At 40.6% G+C, this 17,330-nt stretch overlaps 1 protein-coding gene across 2 annotated transcripts in view; it reads left to right on the top strand.

The window, feature by feature from the left end:
• Nucleotides 1-1,063: 1,063 nt before the first annotated feature.
• Nucleotides 1,064-17,330, top strand: part of WDR44 (WD repeat domain 44) — a 28,991-nt gene continuing 12,724 nt past the window's right edge. Inside the window, exons 1-9 of one of the 2 annotated variants that reach the window (XM_069811384.1) lie at nt 1,064-1,269; nt 7,985-8,018; nt 11,504-11,578; nt 13,160-13,787; nt 14,411-14,541; nt 14,638-14,730; nt 15,668-15,804; nt 16,817-16,900; nt 17,201-17,307. In XM_069811384.1, the coding sequence (XP_069667485.1) occupies nt 1,193-1,269; nt 7,985-8,018; nt 11,504-11,578; nt 13,160-13,787; nt 14,411-14,541; nt 14,638-14,730; nt 15,668-15,804; nt 16,817-16,900; nt 17,201-17,307 (1,366 nt within the window). In that variant the 5' untranslated portion in view covers nt 1,064-1,192. The remainder of the gene's footprint in view (nt 1,270-7,984; nt 8,019-11,503; nt 11,579-13,159; nt 13,788-14,410; nt 14,542-14,637; nt 14,731-15,667; nt 15,805-16,816; nt 16,901-17,200; nt 17,308-17,330) is intronic. The other variant, XM_069811385.1, reaches the window with a different exon arrangement.

Below are 17,330 nucleotides of genomic sequence, written 5' to 3' on the forward strand. Positions count from 1 at the left end.
AAAAGAGCTGTAACCCAGCGAAGGGTATCAGAGAGGAAGAGGGACGGGAGGTCAACATAGAGAATGTCGAGGGAAGCTTAAAGTTACAATCAGCCTGTCATTGTCACACATATTGATGAAGGAATACTGCTTTGGCTCAGAAACAGGTACTTATTGCCGTGCAGATATTAAAAGGAAAAGCACTTTGGGTTTCAAAGGGAAGCCTCTCTCCTCTGTGAGTTATTGCTGTCTGATCATTCATAATTTGATGGCAGAAGAAAAATGGCTGGAAGATCACATGGCAATTTATTGGAAGCAAAATACAAGGAAAAGCAAATAAGGAACCATATAATTTAATTCCTGCTACCGGCTCATTACAGAAGTTAATGGAAAAAAAGTCCTTTAAAAATTTCTTAGCAATTCATCTCATAGAGTATCCTAATTCTCTTGCCATCTGATTCCCACTATTACCTTCACTCTGGTTTCCCCCTATGGCCAGGCTGATGGGGAAAAAAATCGGACTCCCTCCTTTCTTCTCTTCCACTGCATTTTTGCTTGCCTTTATTAACCGAGTGTTTTGACAGCGTTTAACAGCAGGGGTAAATATTTGCGTCAGATTTATGGGCCTCGGTTAGCGCATCACCTGAAAGCTCACAGTGGGCGCGCTTTTGCTCCGGCAACCGCCTTGAAAAGAGCAATCGTGAGACAAGCAGAAAAACCGGGCCGAGTGCTGCGGCGACGCCGCTGCCCCGTCGGCCACAGCCAGCGGGCGGGCAGCACTGCCACCCCCGCCTCCCACGCGTGAGGGGTGCAGGGCTGCGCGGCGCCGCGCGGGGTGCACGGCGCTGCACGGCGCTGCACGCGGAGCCCCCCGCGCGGCGCGCGCCGGCTGCTCCGCGAGGGGGCGCCGCGGAGGGGCTGGGGTGGCGGGGGGGGCACGCGGCGAGGCCGCCCCTCGCCCTGACGTCACGCGGCGGGGGGCCGGCTCGGCCGCCGCGGGCGCCGGACCCCTCCCTCCCCTCTCCGGTCGCACTTCCGCCCGGCAGGGGGCGGGGCCGGCGCCGGTCTCGCGAGAGCCGCGCGCGGCCCCCGCCCGCCCGCCTAGCCCGTCCTGCCCTGAGGTGGCGGCGGCCGCCCTGCGCTGCGCTGCGCTGCCGGCGGCTGGGCCCGGCCCGGCGCGGCTCGGCTCGGCTCGGCCCGGCCCGGCGCCGTCATGGCCTCCGACAGCGACACCGAGGAGTTCTACGACGCGCCCGAGGACGTGCACCTGGCGGGCGCCTCCCCCGCGCCGTGAGTCCGGCGCGGCCGCCGCCCTGCCCTCCCTCCCTTCCTCCCTCCCTCCCTGCCTCAGCGCGGCCCTGAGGGGAGGCGGCCGCCCCCGACCGGCAGGGCCGTTGGGGCGCTCCCTAGGGGGGAGGGAGTGGGGGGCTGCCCCGAGCCCTGCGTCCCCCCGCCTGGAGGCACAGGGCTCCGCGCCCGGGGAGCGAGGTGCTCGGCCGCCCCGGGCGCGGGCAGGCGGGGCTGCGCTCGGCGGTGGGTTGGTTGAGCGAGTGGCAAGCCCGAAAGTCAAGAGGGTGCGAAGAAATCGAGCAGTTCTCGATGTACTTTCTAAGGCTCGTGGGGATGGCAGTAGCCATTGTCTCGATGAGATCATATCTGCCTTCCTTGGGCAGGCAATATGTAGTTTTTAGAAAAGACGTGCAGAGGTGAAACCGGGACCGGCAGAACCAATCCCTGAAACACGATGACAGGCTTTCTGAGGAAAAAGAAGAGAGCGAGCTTCTTCAGCAACAGGCTAACTGTTGCTGCGTGTAAAACAACTTCTAGTGTGCTCTGTCATTTGCTTTTAATGGTGTTGCTTTGATGTTTCTTGTATTTAGCCTGTGTATGGTTCTGTGTAGTGAAGTTTTAACCGCATTTTATAATGTAGATTCCTAGTGCTGTTACCTCAAAGCTAACTGTGTCACCATATTGTTGATGTCAGCCAAATACGCTCCCTCTTTTTAAATTGTAAATATCTCTTTCCGGTTGTGTGCTAAACAGGTTATGGCTTGTATCAGTTCTGTTTTTCACGTAGTCTGTACCAAACCTCTCTATTATTTGACCTTGTAGGATGAGGTTTCGTGTAGCTTGTTCAAAGAGCAGTTAAGATGTGGATTGTGGGATCCATCTATCTGAAGCTTTAATAATTGACTAAGGGCTTGTTTTAATTTGCGTGTCAGTGGTCACTGGATGCCTAGAACAAAGGAAAGACTAGATCTTTTCTCCTCACCCACACATCCTGTATCAAAGCTTTTCTGAACTTAGCTTTTTACGTAGCCTGGTGAAAAGCACAACTTAGCATACAGTTCCGCAAGATGTGGTAAGACAAATTAATAGTGCTTGTACTGAAATGAGGTTTTGCTCCAACTGCTTACCTTGTTCTGGCACTAGTGATCATCAAACTCTTCTTTGAGTTGCTTTAACTCAAAGTAATTCAAAACAGCTGAAAATGAGAAACAGCAAAAATAGTCAATAAGTTAAAACAGCTGGAACCTGACAGGGTGGGGACGAGAGAGGGTGAAGGCATGGGATTTGTGTGGCTAGAAGCCACAAGCAGGAAGGGGGAACCAGACCTTTTGGTAGAAGTGAGCCATTAAATCTGGCCCAACTGCACATCCTACCTTTGATTTGATACAGATAATGCCGTATGTCCTGACTTTGCAGGTTTTGCCCACCTGTATCTAAGGAGAACTTGATAATATGAAGCCACTCACTAGAAATTAAAATGGAAGCTGCTTTTAACTTTTATATTTCTCTTCCATAGCCTATAAGGATGCATCATTGACTCAAGTCAATAGAATTCTGTCAGCTTGAGTCAAGTAAGGAGGTAATCTCAGAGGGCTTAGTTTGCAATACAGATAGTGAATCTGTAATTCAGACTGCTATTGAATCTGTGCTAATAGTATGGAGAGCATTTTCTCTAAATAAGCTTTGAGATTTTTTAAGAGCTAATTTCACATTTACATTGGACACTTCTTGGAAGCAGGCTTGTAGATTGTAGTTTTGAGACCCATGCATGTGTAATGGCATTGAATTGGGACCCACAAAAAAAAAATCAAAACGTTTTTGTGGGAGAAAGGGCAACTGAAAACAAGGGCATATTGCCCTCTGCAGTTTGAGGCATTTCCTTGTGCTTTCAGTGTTATGATGATGAGCAAAAACACTTGGGAATCCTTTTTGGCAGCATATGCTATAGCCAGTTTTTAGCAAAGTGGTGTGATATATTTGCCCCCATTAAAAATGTGGGGTTTGTAGCTTCCTCCCCCCTGTCCCGAGTTCCATGTGGGGAAGTTTAATAACTGCTGATATAAAAATTCTGAATGGTGACAACTGTTTATGTAAACTTGCTGACTTATATGCTATTTATTTGTTTTATGAATTGTCTCGTGATGTGCAAGAGTGGAATTTTCAAGGTAGATGTTGGCTCCCAATTCCTACTGTCAATCAATAGGTACTGATGCTTAACCCCCCCCCCCCCCCCCAACAAAAGCACCATATCTGCATCCTCAAGTACATATATAACTGGTGCCCTTTAAGAATTAATCAGAAAAAAATTACATAACTTGTTACAAAATGTTTCTTTCAGGTGATAATGGGCTGACGTAGCTCTCCTGTATTGATGACTTCCATAAAGTGAAGTGTGTTTAAACCAGGTGTTTGGAGACTTGTGTCCCCTCTGGCTAGGCCTGTATGCTTCACTTCTGATTTACATCTTGCCTTTTACATGTAATACATCTACTTCTGACAGAATGTGTGGAGAGTGTCCATCTGTTAGATAAGTAGGTCCCAAACAATGTCTGTTTCTATATGTTTTTCTAGATCCTTGAGAAAAGATCTAGGTGCCTTTGTGGACTGGTCAGTGAAGGCATCTATTTGTTGTATAGCTAGAGGAGTGGAGAGGGAGAGGTAGTGTGACAGAAGATGCCCTTATTTAACCTCTGTCACTCTGCTTTCAAAAGACTATAACCACAGAATAGATTTAGAAAAAGAGCCTGAAATTTAGAGGCACGAACTGTTCCATGAAGTCGAATGTCAGTTTTGAGAGAAGGACAATATGAAGGCACACTTGTTTGGATGCAGGCATGTGACAGACCCTCTTATATTTTATTTGTAAGAAAAGTGATCTACCTGCTCTGAAATCAAGAACTGCCAAACCTAATAGTTTGAACATCATGCCTAACAGTAAGAGGCAAGTTTGTTTCTAGTGCACTCGTATGCTAAAAATTATGAGAAACCAAACAAAAGGCACTGGATTCAAGAGTTGGTGTAGATAATGGGAAATGTCCTCTGGTACCTTAATTTATATTACTGCATTCTAACTTAAGTAGTCCTGTCTTTTTGAAGTTGCTTTGATGCTTTTCCTGAAGAATCTAGTTTTCTTCTGGGTAGGAAGCTAGATAATGTTAAGTTGTGCCCTGTTGACACATGGCACATGCTTAGTACAACTTTTTTGTTCATGTGTATTTTAGCCAACATGCAAAACCTATCTTGGCAGCAAACAGGTAGTGTGAAGTGTTAGTTATGTTGCTGTAGTGACTTGCAGCACTGCAGTCAAGTTTCTGTGTTCTGAGTTAGCTGAAGTTCCCGGACGCTTTCCAAGGGCAGCCCAAACAGTGCATTGCAGTAATGAATCCTTGTGGTTTTGAAGGTGTGGACTGCCACAATGAGCTGCAGCAAGAATAATGGTAGCTTCCAGGCCAGCCATAGGTTAGAGGGAGGAAAACATCGTGTGCCTCTGCAAGCTGAAGGACAGCAGTAAATACAGTTATGGGATGGTTGTTGAACCTGTATGTTCTGTACAGTGTACTGCTACTATATATACACTTTAAACCTCTTTCCATCTGCCTGTTAACACACCTGCTCTGTAACAATGTACATCCTCCCAGGAAAGCAGGCAGTGTGCAGTGTGGTTCTGGGATTTGACCAAGGCCAGTTATTCACATCATTGTGTTTTGTTTTGTTTTGTTTTAAGGGCTAAATGTTTTGTTTTCTGTCACAAAACTTAGCAACAACATGTTGAAAATGTGAACCTTAGTTTGAATAGGTACTAGGCTGGAGCTACCTGAGAGTGGGAATGGCAGCTTCCTAGAGTCTGGCTAGTATTAGGATGAATTTGACAGCTGAATCAGATTAATGGGCATCTGGTTATATTTGTGCAGGTGAAATGGGATTTTTCTTTGAATTTTGTTTAATCTTTGTAGATAACCTTGAGCCCCTCCTTTGTTAAACTGGTGTTACAGTGGTATCATGTAAGAAAACTTAAGTTAGAAGTATTTTATGTGAAAGCAGTCTACAAGATCTATTGTTAAAAATTTATAAATCCCACTATTTACTAAACAATCATACTAGACAACAAAATTAGCCTTATGTTTTCTGTGGCATATGTCAGTCTTCATGTTCTGCCTTATAACCCTGTAAACCTACAGATCTTTCAAAGCAAAATCAATGTTTGATCACTGGATTGATCTTCATAGAAAACTTTTCAGACACTTTTCCCACCATATATACTTTTAAAAAAATGCAAGCATTTCAGATACTGTGTCCATAAAACTAGTGGCCTTGAAGTAAAACTGAGTGGAGAAAGCTGATGACTTCAGGTGGTTGGGAAGGCAAGACCATTCCAGAGTAATGTTGAACTACAAGAGACTTAAGTTACCAAACTTATTCTGTGACTGACTTTGTCTTTATAAATGTAATAGCACATAAGCAATAACTAATCATGACTAAGGGAGTGATGGTGCTTGTAAACACATAGTTCAAATAATCTCAGGCAAGCTACTAAACTTACTTGGCTATATTATAAACTGATCCAAAAGTGGTGTTATTGCCAAATAGTTGTGGAAGCTTTGCAGTGGTTTAAAAGCATGTAATTTCAATGATAAAGCTTCACCTTAATGTAAGACATGTATGTGTGCTGTATCAAGCTATCAGCACTGCTATAGTCTACACCTCCTAGCTCTGTAACCTTTATCACTTGACCAGCTTTTTCCCAAGGTATTTGAGTAAAGCATGAGAGTGGGAAATAACATCTGTTTTGGTTTGAGTGCCAGTTTTCCACAAAACTAATTAGCTGAAGAAGACTGAAAGGGTAGCAATGTCTTTTGAAACTCATATTTTGTGTTACCAGTGGAGGAATGATTTGCCTGTACCAGAAGTGACCTGCTAATTGGTGGGAAGTGTCACAATAGAAAACTAAAATATCTATTTGCAGTTGAGGGATTTGTATTTTATTTAGGTCGTAACGTCTAAGCAGTGCCTTGTATGACAAGACCCTACACCTTGCTGAAGCCTAGGCATTAATGTTGTAATTATAAATATATTTAATTGTTAAAGTCATCTTGCGGACTTAATGAACTGGAACACGTTTCTGCCACTATTTCTAAGGAAATCCAAGAGTTGATACTGGAGCTGAAAACATTTCAGTAACCAGAAATTCAACACAGGCTGTGGCCTTTCTCAGCAATATATTTTGGAAGACTAAAGATGTGTTTGTTTTTGAGGTCAAAATACTGATTTTGCTCTTTTTTGCAGATTGGGGTTAGTGCCTCCTAGGAGGATTATGCCTCAAAATAGTGTTACAGATATTGTGCATCTTAAGTGTCAATATCTAGACAGAAGCATCTAGGTTTAAGGTGTTAAATTAGTTACAAATGATACAGTCTTTATACACCAATCCACTGTACTTCCTTGTGTACTTACCTCTGCTGGATAAATGTGATCTTTTCTTTTTATGATGAAATGCTTTCAGACAGTAAAGAGAAGAACTGAAGTTCTTAAAAATGAAATGGAAATAGTTTTCTTTTTGAGAAGGTAGTATCCCTTGAAACCATTGTTTTGGAGGCAGGAGCGGCAAATTAGACAGATTTCTATATTTGTCCATGTTGCTTGGTACAAGGTGATACTCAAAGCTGTCAAGTGTCACTGACCTTGGTAGCCAGCTGGGATGCTTGTACAATCCAGGTTGTAGTTAATTTGGTAGTAAGCTTTTAAGGAAGTATTCTGTAACTTGGTCTCTGCTTGTGACTGACAAACTAATAGAATTGTAGAACACCCCAGGTTGGAAAGGGGCCTTGAAAGATCAGCTGGCCCAATGTTTCAACTTCTTTATATATGAGTAAGGTCCTGTAGTCACAGTAAGCAGTGTGACTCAATATTTAAATGTCTTCTAGAATTCTGAAATTCTTGTGGAAAATGTAAGTTCAGGATATAGTAAGACTTGACTGTTCACTGATTGAATTGAGTGGTGACCTGAAGAGAAGTAATTAGTTGATACCATTCCCCTAAGATACCCTGTTCTTTCATGTAATTAGTGAAATGAGAGATTATGTGTCAGTGGATGCTAATGCAAATTCACTGCTTCAGAGTATGCATTTTGGCAAGTAGTGCAAAACTAGTTCCCTCCTGTTACAATGTAAATACTTATATTTATACTAAGTGTCATGATTAGAAACAAGACCTTGCCTTTATTAGGGAGGCTGAAGGACAGAATGGCTACAATAGTGTTGACTCTACAGATTAGGGTTCAGGTGCTTGATGTGCAAGATGCTGGAGCATTTGTAATTCTGCTTTGTGAGTTTTGGTTTCTTTGATGTCCACCCTGTGCTCCTGGTACATGCCGATTTTAAATTCTCTGTAATGCGAAATGTTTTTAAATGTGTACTTGGAAAAGCATCAGTTTATTAAAAAAGGGTGATAGAAATATGATTTCTAGAAGATTCTGTTGAGAAACTTTCAGGGATTGTAGAAGCTGTGGATCTGTGCATTGTAGACAGTTGGGCACTTGGAGCCTTTTATGTAAAGGAATGGTATGAGAAACATTCACTTTCTTGCTTGTCTGAAGTATCAAGTATACATTCACTGTAAAGGAAGACTGTGCTATAGACTGTTTAATATGAAGCTTACTGTCAAGAGATTTTCTTTTTTTCTTTGAGCTCTGCCTAAGTCTGTATTCTCTTTCTAACAGGTCACCGACAAAAGTTGGATCCCATGTATTAAAGGTGAGTTTCTTCTTAAAATCAATCACATGTTTGTTGATGAACACAGTATTGAGCATTTCTCTCTAAAGTAAATGAGCTATGGTAGCCCTAACATCTGCACAGACAGGAAATTATAGGCTTTCCTTGTTCTAAGTAGCAATTGTTGTGCTTATGTCTCTTGAAGTTCCAACTTTACTTTTATTTAGGGTATGTTAACATGTCTTGAAGCTAATTTTATTCTGAAATGTATATGTGCAATTTAGTTGCACTCTACTTAATTACTAGACTACCCTCTTTCAAGTGATTTGTGAGTAGTAAGCAAGTCTCTGCAGCACTTGGTTTTTGGTCTTGAATTATGTGAAATAGTTGACTTTGCTCTCCTCTGTCTTCAAAATAAGAAAAAAATCCCAGTGTTTGTACTTCAAAAGCCTCCCCTCTAGGTTATTTGAAGATAAAACACTATATTTAGCTTAATGAGACAGTGTTGCCACTTCCCACGCAAGTAATTGGTATGCTGCATCTGTGCATAGTGACAGTGCAGCTGACTCTGGCACACATTAAACAGGTGAGGAGTTGGAACCTTGTACAAATAACACATTTCCTGGTCTCAAAAGGGCCAAAGGTGATGCTATGCAACACTTTTAAAGAAGGCTTGACATTTTTGTCTGTAAAGTGTTGGAAAGTCATAGTGAAAATAGTGTTTCTGATTTGTCAGCAGTACTCTGCTCTGAATCAATAATCTTTTTACAAAGATGCCATATCTTATGGTATCTCTTATGGAACAGAGACTTATCCCCTATTTTGTGTTCTGTTTATGTCCCTTTAATGATTAAGTATTACATGTGTAAGCCTTTCAGATAATGTTGCTCTATCATTCTGATTAAACCCAGTACAATCAATGAATTTCAAAACTGTCTTGACTGAATTATTAGCTATGAAGGTTTGTATGTTGTTTGTAGGGTTTTTTTATTTTTTAAAGTATCTTCCTAAGTCACTTGTTCAAAACCAAGTTTTTGAAGGTGGAAAAAGTAGTTGCTTCTCTGCTTGGTACTGTATCAGTTTAGTGAATGTGTGACTAATAGTATAGTTTGTCTAGGAATGTGTAAGAAATATTTCCTAAGTCCAAAGTTTAACAGGTGTGTGAGTTTAATGTCAACAAAATTAGAAATTAATATAATGGGCTTCTGTAGACACTGATTACACTTAAGCATTTAAGTCATCGTACCTTTGAAGACAGATTTTAGTGATAAAGCAAAGTAGAACTTGCATTTAGATTAGAAAAACTTTGTGGAAGGAGTGGAGAGGGAGGAAGAATTTTTCTATAATTTCAGCTGTCTCTGCATGATATGCCATTTCTTGAGGTCAGAACTCTCAAAGATGGGTGTCTAAAAGAGTTGTGTATTTTTTTCAAACATATTGTAGTATGTTAGTATTCCATAAAGGTTCTGTTTGACTAGCTGAATGTTAAGAAATTTCTCCTTAGACTTTTTAAAAATATTTGTACTAGGTGGTCACTCTAAATCTTGTCAAGGTCCAAAAATAGGGGGAAGGTCTTCCAAAATAACTGTTTAATAAGGAGATTAGGTATCTTGTGCATATCCAAAGCTGTATAAGCAGAATTACATTAATAGCCTAACAAAAATAGTTTATAATGGTAACAGCTAGCTTTTGGGGGCTTTAACATTGTGGGGAGACAGTTGAGGACAGTTGAGACTGCTGACCTCAACAGAAGAGAGTTTTGTATCTGTAGGCAGGAGGAAGGAGTAGAACAGCAGTTCTATATCTCAGCTCAGGGAATCAGTTGAGATATGCTTGGTTTTTTGTAGTGTTTTGAGCTAGGTAACTTAATCCTTTGAGCAGTTGTGAGGAGTTTGTCTCTTTTGTGAGACAAATACAGGCTTTTATCTGCAGCTTTGGTCACCAAATAGACTGTGCAGGATCGTCAAACAGTGGAACAAGTTGCATGGAGATGATGTGCAGTCTCCATCCTTGGATATAGTCAAAACCTGCCTGACTGGATGCATCTTTGAGCAACCTTTTCTAGTTGGCTCTGCTTTGAGGACTACAGGATCTCCACAGGTCCCTCCCAACCTCAAGGATTCTATCAGATTCCCCTTCAGATATTGGTAATACGTATGCTTATAGGCAATGTGATCAATAGTTCATGTAAAATAGAAGGCATATGATGAAGTTCTAAATAGACCATACTAACTGAGGTTAAAGCAGGCTTCTGGTTATACCTTCTGTGGTATAAACTAGTTGCTTTTCTGAACCTAAGATTTTTCAGGAATTGATGAATGTGTTCACTCACAACTAGCATATTTTCAGTCCTGTTTTAAGACTTTGTGTGGAATATCCATACCTAACATGCCCAAAATGTAATCTAAAATTCCACTATTCCTAGGGCTACCTATCCGAAGTATGATTTATTTAATTATTTTTTTTAAACTAAATAAGACTTAAAACTGTTACAAAGATTTACTACATTGTTTCAGCACACAAGGCCACCTTTATTGAATTGCTTTTATTAATTCTTTGTTTGGTAGGATATGCCAAAGTGTTGATGCTGTTTGTGCATCTTGAAACCATACTTCCTAAATTGCAAGCTGACTTCACATCAGTAGTATAATATCCTGGTAGTGTTGATTACACATATATACAGAATGAATAGTATACTCAGCTTTGAATATTGATGCAGTCTTTCATCAAAATGTTTTGAAAATGTTCTTGGTTTTTGTTTAAATCCTGTCATTTCATTTGTTCTGCTGCAGATTATTTAGATTTCGGAAAGATCTGCATGCAGATAACTGATAGCAAAAATAGACAACGTGCACTAGGAATAATTGTAGAACATAAGATTCCATGTCAGAGCCTCAGAGGCATATTTGTGACCGCTTGATAGATCTGCCTGACTTGTGTGGAATATCCATACCTAACATGCCCAAAATGTAATCTAAAATTCCAGTATTCCTAGGGCTGCCTATCCTAAGTATGATTTATTTAATTATTTTTTTAAAACTAACGAAGACTTAAAACTGTTACAAAGATTTACTACATTATTTCAGCATTATTTCACATTATTTCAGCCTGGAAATTTCTAAAAAACTTGTAGTTATAATACAGTTCTTGCATCCTTTCCCACAACCTGATAAAGAACAAAATATTTTAATATGGATTTTCCTTGCTGCAGATTATTAAATGTGTATGTTTCTCTAAAACTTCATGCTACCTTAAATTTTATTTTAGTTGAGGCTGAAACCTTTCAAAAGATAACTGTCTTTTCTGTTCAATAGTACACAGGCTTTCCGTATGGTTGTGTGAAATATTCTTGTGTACTGTGTATTACTGTTTAAACATCTATCTGACAGCAGTAATGTGTAAAAATGTAGCAGAATTCTTGTTCTTTACACAATTTATATAGCTGATGTAGCTATATTTTTGTTAGATCATCTTACTGAAGGACTTAGTACCATCATCTTACGGTATCTACCATCTTTTTTCCATAGGATATGGACAGCAAGCTACAAAAAGCTGGAAATGAAACCTTTGTACAAGAAATGAAACAAGATGATTCAAAAGAGGTTAGTTAAATATTGCTTTGCACTTCCAGCATCACACTAGAAATATTAAATAAATTAATAACCAGTCTTTGTCCTGAAACTAGCATAGGTTAGTATTTGTTGTTAATGTTAGTAAAGTGTCCATCTAAAGGGTAAATATCAAACTAAGTGTTCTAAAAACGTGTTTAGGATTCACCAGTTTTGAATTATTTGTGTAATTTACAGTATCATATTTAGCAGTGCATGAGAACTCTGAAGAGTGAACAGCTTTTGTTTCCTAACTTTCTCTCAAAGTGTATTAAAGAAGAATGGAAATTAGTCATTTTGGTTTTGTATTGGCTTTGTGTGGCAAGGTTTTGGTAGCGGGGGGAGGGGGTTACAGGGGTGGCTTCTGTAAGAAGCTGCTGGAAGTTTCCCCTGTGTTCGAGAGCGCCAATACCAGCTGGCTCTAAGACGGACCCACCGCCGGCCAAGGCCAAGCCAATCAGCGATAGTGGTAATGCCTCTGTGATAGCATTTTTAAGAAGGGAAAAAAAGTTGGGACAGATGGAAAACGGCAGCCGGAGAGAGGAGTGAGAACATGTAAGAGAAACAACCCTGCAGACACCAAGGTCAGTGAAGAAGGAGGGGGAGGAGGTGCTCCAGGCGCTGGAGCAGAGATTCCCCTGCAGCCTGTGGGGAAGACCATGGTGAGGCAGGCTGTCCCCCTGCAGTCCATGGAGGTCCACAGTGGAGCAGATCTCCACCTGCAGCCTGGGGAGGACCCCACGCCGGAGCAGGTGGGTTCCCGAAGGAGTCTGTGACCCCGTGGGAAGCCCGCGCTGGAGCAGGCTCCTGGCAGGACCTGCGGATCTGTGGAGAGAGGAGCCCACGCTGGAGCAGGTTTTCTGGCAGGACTTGTGACCCCGTGGGGGACCCACGCTGGAGCAGTGTGCTCCTGAAGGACTGCACACCGTGGAAAGGACCCACGCTGGAGAAGTTCATGGAGGACTGTCTCCTGTAGGAGGGACCCCACGCTGGAGCAGGGGAAGAGTGTGATGAGCCCTTGCCCTGAGGAGGTGAAGCGGCAGAAAATAACATGTGATGACCGTAAACCCCATCCCTGTCCCCCTTGTGCCGCTGCGGGGGGCTTGGTGGAGAAATCCGGGAGTGAAGTTGTGCCCGGGAAGAAGGGAGGGGTGGAGGGAAGGTGTTCTGAGATTTGGTTTTATTTCTCATTACCCTATGCTGGTTGATTGGTAATAAATTATGTTAATTTTCCCCAAGCTGAGTCTGTTTTGCCTGTGACAGTAATTGGTGAGTGATCACTCCTGTCCTTATCTTGACCCACAAGCCCTTTGTTATATTTTCTTTCCCCTGTGCAGCTGAGGAGGGGGAGTGATAGAGCAGCTTTGGTGGGCACCTGGTGTCCAGCCAGGGTCAACCCACCACAGTTTTATTTTTCAGTTATGCCTATTTCTGCACCTAGGTCTCCAAAATTTTTAAACAAAATATATTTTGTGTACAAATGAGTTCTTGTGAGTGTTGTACAGACTGATTGGTAAGTGTGCCCTAGAAATGCCTGCTATTTAACAGCAGAATGGTTTTGGTTTTGTTTTTTAGATTATTGACAGTATTATAGAAGAAAGTCAGAAGGCACAACAACTGGATGATGATTCTTTAGCTTCTAGAGGAAAAGAACTGACTGTTCCAACTTCAGATGCAAATGCTTGGATTTCTGGAGCAGGTATCATTAGTAGTATTCCAGAAGTATTAGCTGCTAAAATATCATTACAAGAAGACCCTAGAGAACCGGTGTATCAGAGTGTGTGTAAGGACACTGAATTGGAATCAGGGAAGCTTTTGTTTACTTCTGAGCAACAGGAAACTCATAACCTAACAAAAGTAACAAATGCAACTGACCATAAAATGGATGAAACTGAAGCACAAGAAGAAACATCAAAAAATGAGGACATAACAGACAAGAAAGAGGCAAATACTTTAGAACAAGTGGCTTCAGATTTGTCTACCAAAGACCTTTCTACAACAGAAATGCCTCCAGCAAAACCGCCAAGGCAGCTTACTGTAGAACCTGATATAGTTGCTAGCACAAAGAAGCCTGTCCCAGCACGGCCACCACCTCCAACAAATGTTCCGCCTCCAAGACCACCGCCACCTGCAAGGCCAGCTCCACCACCCCGGAAGAAGAAGAGTGAACTGGATTTTGAAGTGCAAAAACCTGTTTTAGAAGGCAAGTATTCTATTTTAGATGGGTTTAGTTATCTACATGGTTACTATTTTTGTGGTTTGAATGAAGAATCGTTCAATCTTGTGATTTTAGTTTAGTTGACATGTAAATGAGGGGAAAAAAAAATTCTTCAACAATCTTAGCTTCTTACAGTGGAGAAATACCCTTTTGCATTACAAGTGTTCCTAATTCGTAGACTTTCTTGAAAACTAATGCTTCCTACCAAAATAGCTACTTTTGTAGCAAGGAGAAGTTGCCTCATCAATACAGAAACTAAAAAAAGTTACACACGTCAAATAAAATGTGTGCAATCTGTGTTTGCATAGAAATACAAGTCAAGATGTAGACTGAGGTCTCATGAAAATGCATAATCCTGGGTTACTAGGGAAATGACAAAAAAAATTGTTAGTAAAACTTAAGAGGACTAGGTGTGAAATTGTGCTTGTGCCTCCAACTATATGTGAAATATATAATTGATAAGGCAGATTTGGTGGCAGTTGATGTTTAAAAAAAATTGAACTTGTCAGAGTGTTCAGGAGTGTAACTATAATGTTAGGATTCTAACAACCTGTAGCCTGTCTATGGCAAGTGTTATGCTTTTCTTTCTAATACGAATCTCTCTTCAGTTTCTCGAGAGAACTTCACAGCTGGTGGTCTTTTAACTCCAGGTACAGTGACAGAGGGTGTGCCCAAAGATTCTCAGCCTTCTTTGGATTTGGCAAGTGCAACTAGTGGAGACAAAATAGTCACTGCACAGGTATTGGAAAATGGTTCTAAGTTCAATAACTGTAATATTTTCTATTACTTTAGTGTTACAGTAGAGATTATGTGTTCTATGTCTGCAAAATTTCAGGAAAATGGGAAAGCAGCTGATGGCCAAACAGCAAATGAAGTACTTGGACCACAAAGACCCAGGTCGAATTCTGGAAGAGAGCTCACAGATGAGGTATTAATGAATGTGGTCTGTACATAATACGTTCTTGTGCTTGTTTTTCCAGACTGTTGAATGAATTGGAGTAGTTGCACATCACTTCTTGTTCTCTGAACCACTACGTGCTGTGAGTAGGGATGCAAGTAGGCATGTTGGCATGCTGGCTTTGTCCACCTAAGCACTTTGTGGTCCCTGAGTCATATGTAGTATTAGTATTTGAAAGTGTGAGCTGTAATAGAGCTGAAATGGTATGAGTTTGTGTCTGTAGCTGTGCAAACACATTACAAGATTTCAGTGTGAGGGAACACCAGCAAACTTGGCGTTTTGTCAAGCATCTAAAGGGGAAGGAGTCAGCAATAGGAGAATGATTTTGCTAATATTAAAAAATAGTTTCTTCAGTTAATAACTTCCATTAATCCTGATGATGTTATTGGGCTCCTGCCAGTTTTTATTTGTGTTTATCTGTGTATAGCTTTTTTAACTATTGCTGAACAGATGTATATGTTCATGAGATGCTCCAAAAAACCCTTTTCATTTGTAGTACTAGTTAGGTTTAAATGCTTTTTCTCTGTAGGTAAAGGTTGTCTTTGACTAAATCTAAACTACAGCTGTTAGAATATCTGAAAGTGGAAGACTTCAATGTCTTTTAATTACATAATGTTTGATATTAGCATGGAACATGTCAGACAGTGGCTGATGTCTAGCTGCATTTCTGATTTATGAAATTGAAGCTTCTGATGACATGTAATTGTTCATCTGCATATAGTGGTTGATAATGTTTGCACTAACACACTAAAGGCAATTTTAACTTAGTCTTTATAAAATAAATATTTAGTGAGCTACAGAATTTCCCATCAAGATGAATAATCTGTAAGATCAGGTGATTTCTATTTTGCTCTAGGTTTTGGAGTCTTATCAATCACCTTGATTTCACATCTTATTTTTTCCATAGGAAATTCTAGCAAGTGTGATGATAAAAAACCTTGATACAGGTGAAGAAATACCCCTGAGTTTGGCAGAGGAAAAGTTGCCAACAGGCATTAATCCCCTAACTTTGCATATCATGAGGAGAACTAAAGAATATGTCAGGTATGAATGATGATAGGTTTCAGCTCTTTGATACCGTTGCTCTCATAGTTTTTGCATACATGGAGGCTGCTCTTATGCAAGTAAAGAGAGTCCCAATCCATCTGACTCATTTGAGTGCTAATTCCCAGTTCTCTGTGAACTAGGCTGTTTATTGAATTCTTTTAAGTTAACTAAAAGTTGATGATATTGCTGGAAATTAACAGGCAACTATGAAAATCCAGCTGAACTGCAGTTAGCACTTGATGTGCTAAATGTCATTTCTGTACTGAATTAAGCACAGTTTCTGTTCAAGTATTATATGTTGTTCATGCTACCACCTCCTGTAGCTTTTTTCAGTGCTTAATTTAGTAAACTTTGGTCCTCTGAAGATCTGTCGTCATCAGTATAGCTGACTACTTTGAGGTTTTCCTGCTCTCAACAGAGCTTTAGGCCCTTCTAATGTTTAAAACTGAGTCTGTAAACTTTGATAGAAAAATACAGTTTCTTAATGATCAGGAAATGGTGTCAGTCTAGTTGTTTTTTTCAAAGGCCTAGATTTATGTGAATTTATACATCAGACATTTTTTAGGTTTTTTGCGTTGCTGTATTATCACTGAAAAGCTCACTTCTGCAGAACTGTGCTCTTCTGTTTCAGAATTAACCACTGTTAGTTTATTTGGTCTATGGAAAGCAAGGTTTGAGAGCAAGGTGGCACGTTACCAGTTCCTAGTAATGTAATTTATTTTGTCTGCTCTTAGCTTTCAAAACGTCACAGTGAGCTTAAGTTTGATATTTGTGGAAAGGAGTAATGTATCTTTGGCATCTAAAGAGTGTATACAGTTTTACTATCAAGATGCCGAAGAATTTAAAGATCTGTTTTATTACTTGATTAACATCACGTCTTTGTTTTTTCCAATGTGTTACATGAAGGGATAAAGATGGATCCTAAAATGCAGATCTTGCTTTACTAATGTTTCATTCAATTTAGATTTGTTATGATTTTGTATTAAACAATCACTTCTGTATTTCCTAGTAACGATGCAGCGCAGTCTGACGATGAAGACAAAATGCAGACACAGCAAACTGATTCTGATGGAGGAAGGTTAAAACAAAAAACGTAAGATGCTGTTTCATGTCCCTACAAACAAAAGGCAGGTTTTGTTCTAAGCTGAAGCTTCTTTTCTGACTTCTGAACAGCTTACCTTTTAAGAACAAGTGATACCTGAATTTATATAAGCCCCTTGCTCTGCAGTTGAACTGAAGATTACATGACAGCTGGCAAATTAAATGCTTATTTTTAAGAAGCAGTAATGGAAAGAGATAATACTGCATTTCAAATCAAAACTATTGATTCATAATAGCAAAAAATGAGAATATGCCAGTGTTACGTGTTGAAAAAGTGCTCTTGCTTTTTAAGGACACAGCTGAAAAAGTTCCTTGGCAAATCTGTAAAGCGAGCAAAGCACCTTGCTGAAGAATATGGTGAACGTGCTGTAAATAAAGTTAAGAGTGTTCGAGACGAAGGTAAATGACACTTTTTTTTTTAA

This window comes from Haliaeetus albicilla, chromosome 23 (genome assembly GCF_947461875.1).
Source record: "Haliaeetus albicilla chromosome 23, bHalAlb1.1, whole genome shotgun sequence".
NCBI classification, from domain to species: Eukaryota; Metazoa; Chordata; class Aves; order Accipitriformes; family Accipitridae; genus Haliaeetus; species Haliaeetus albicilla.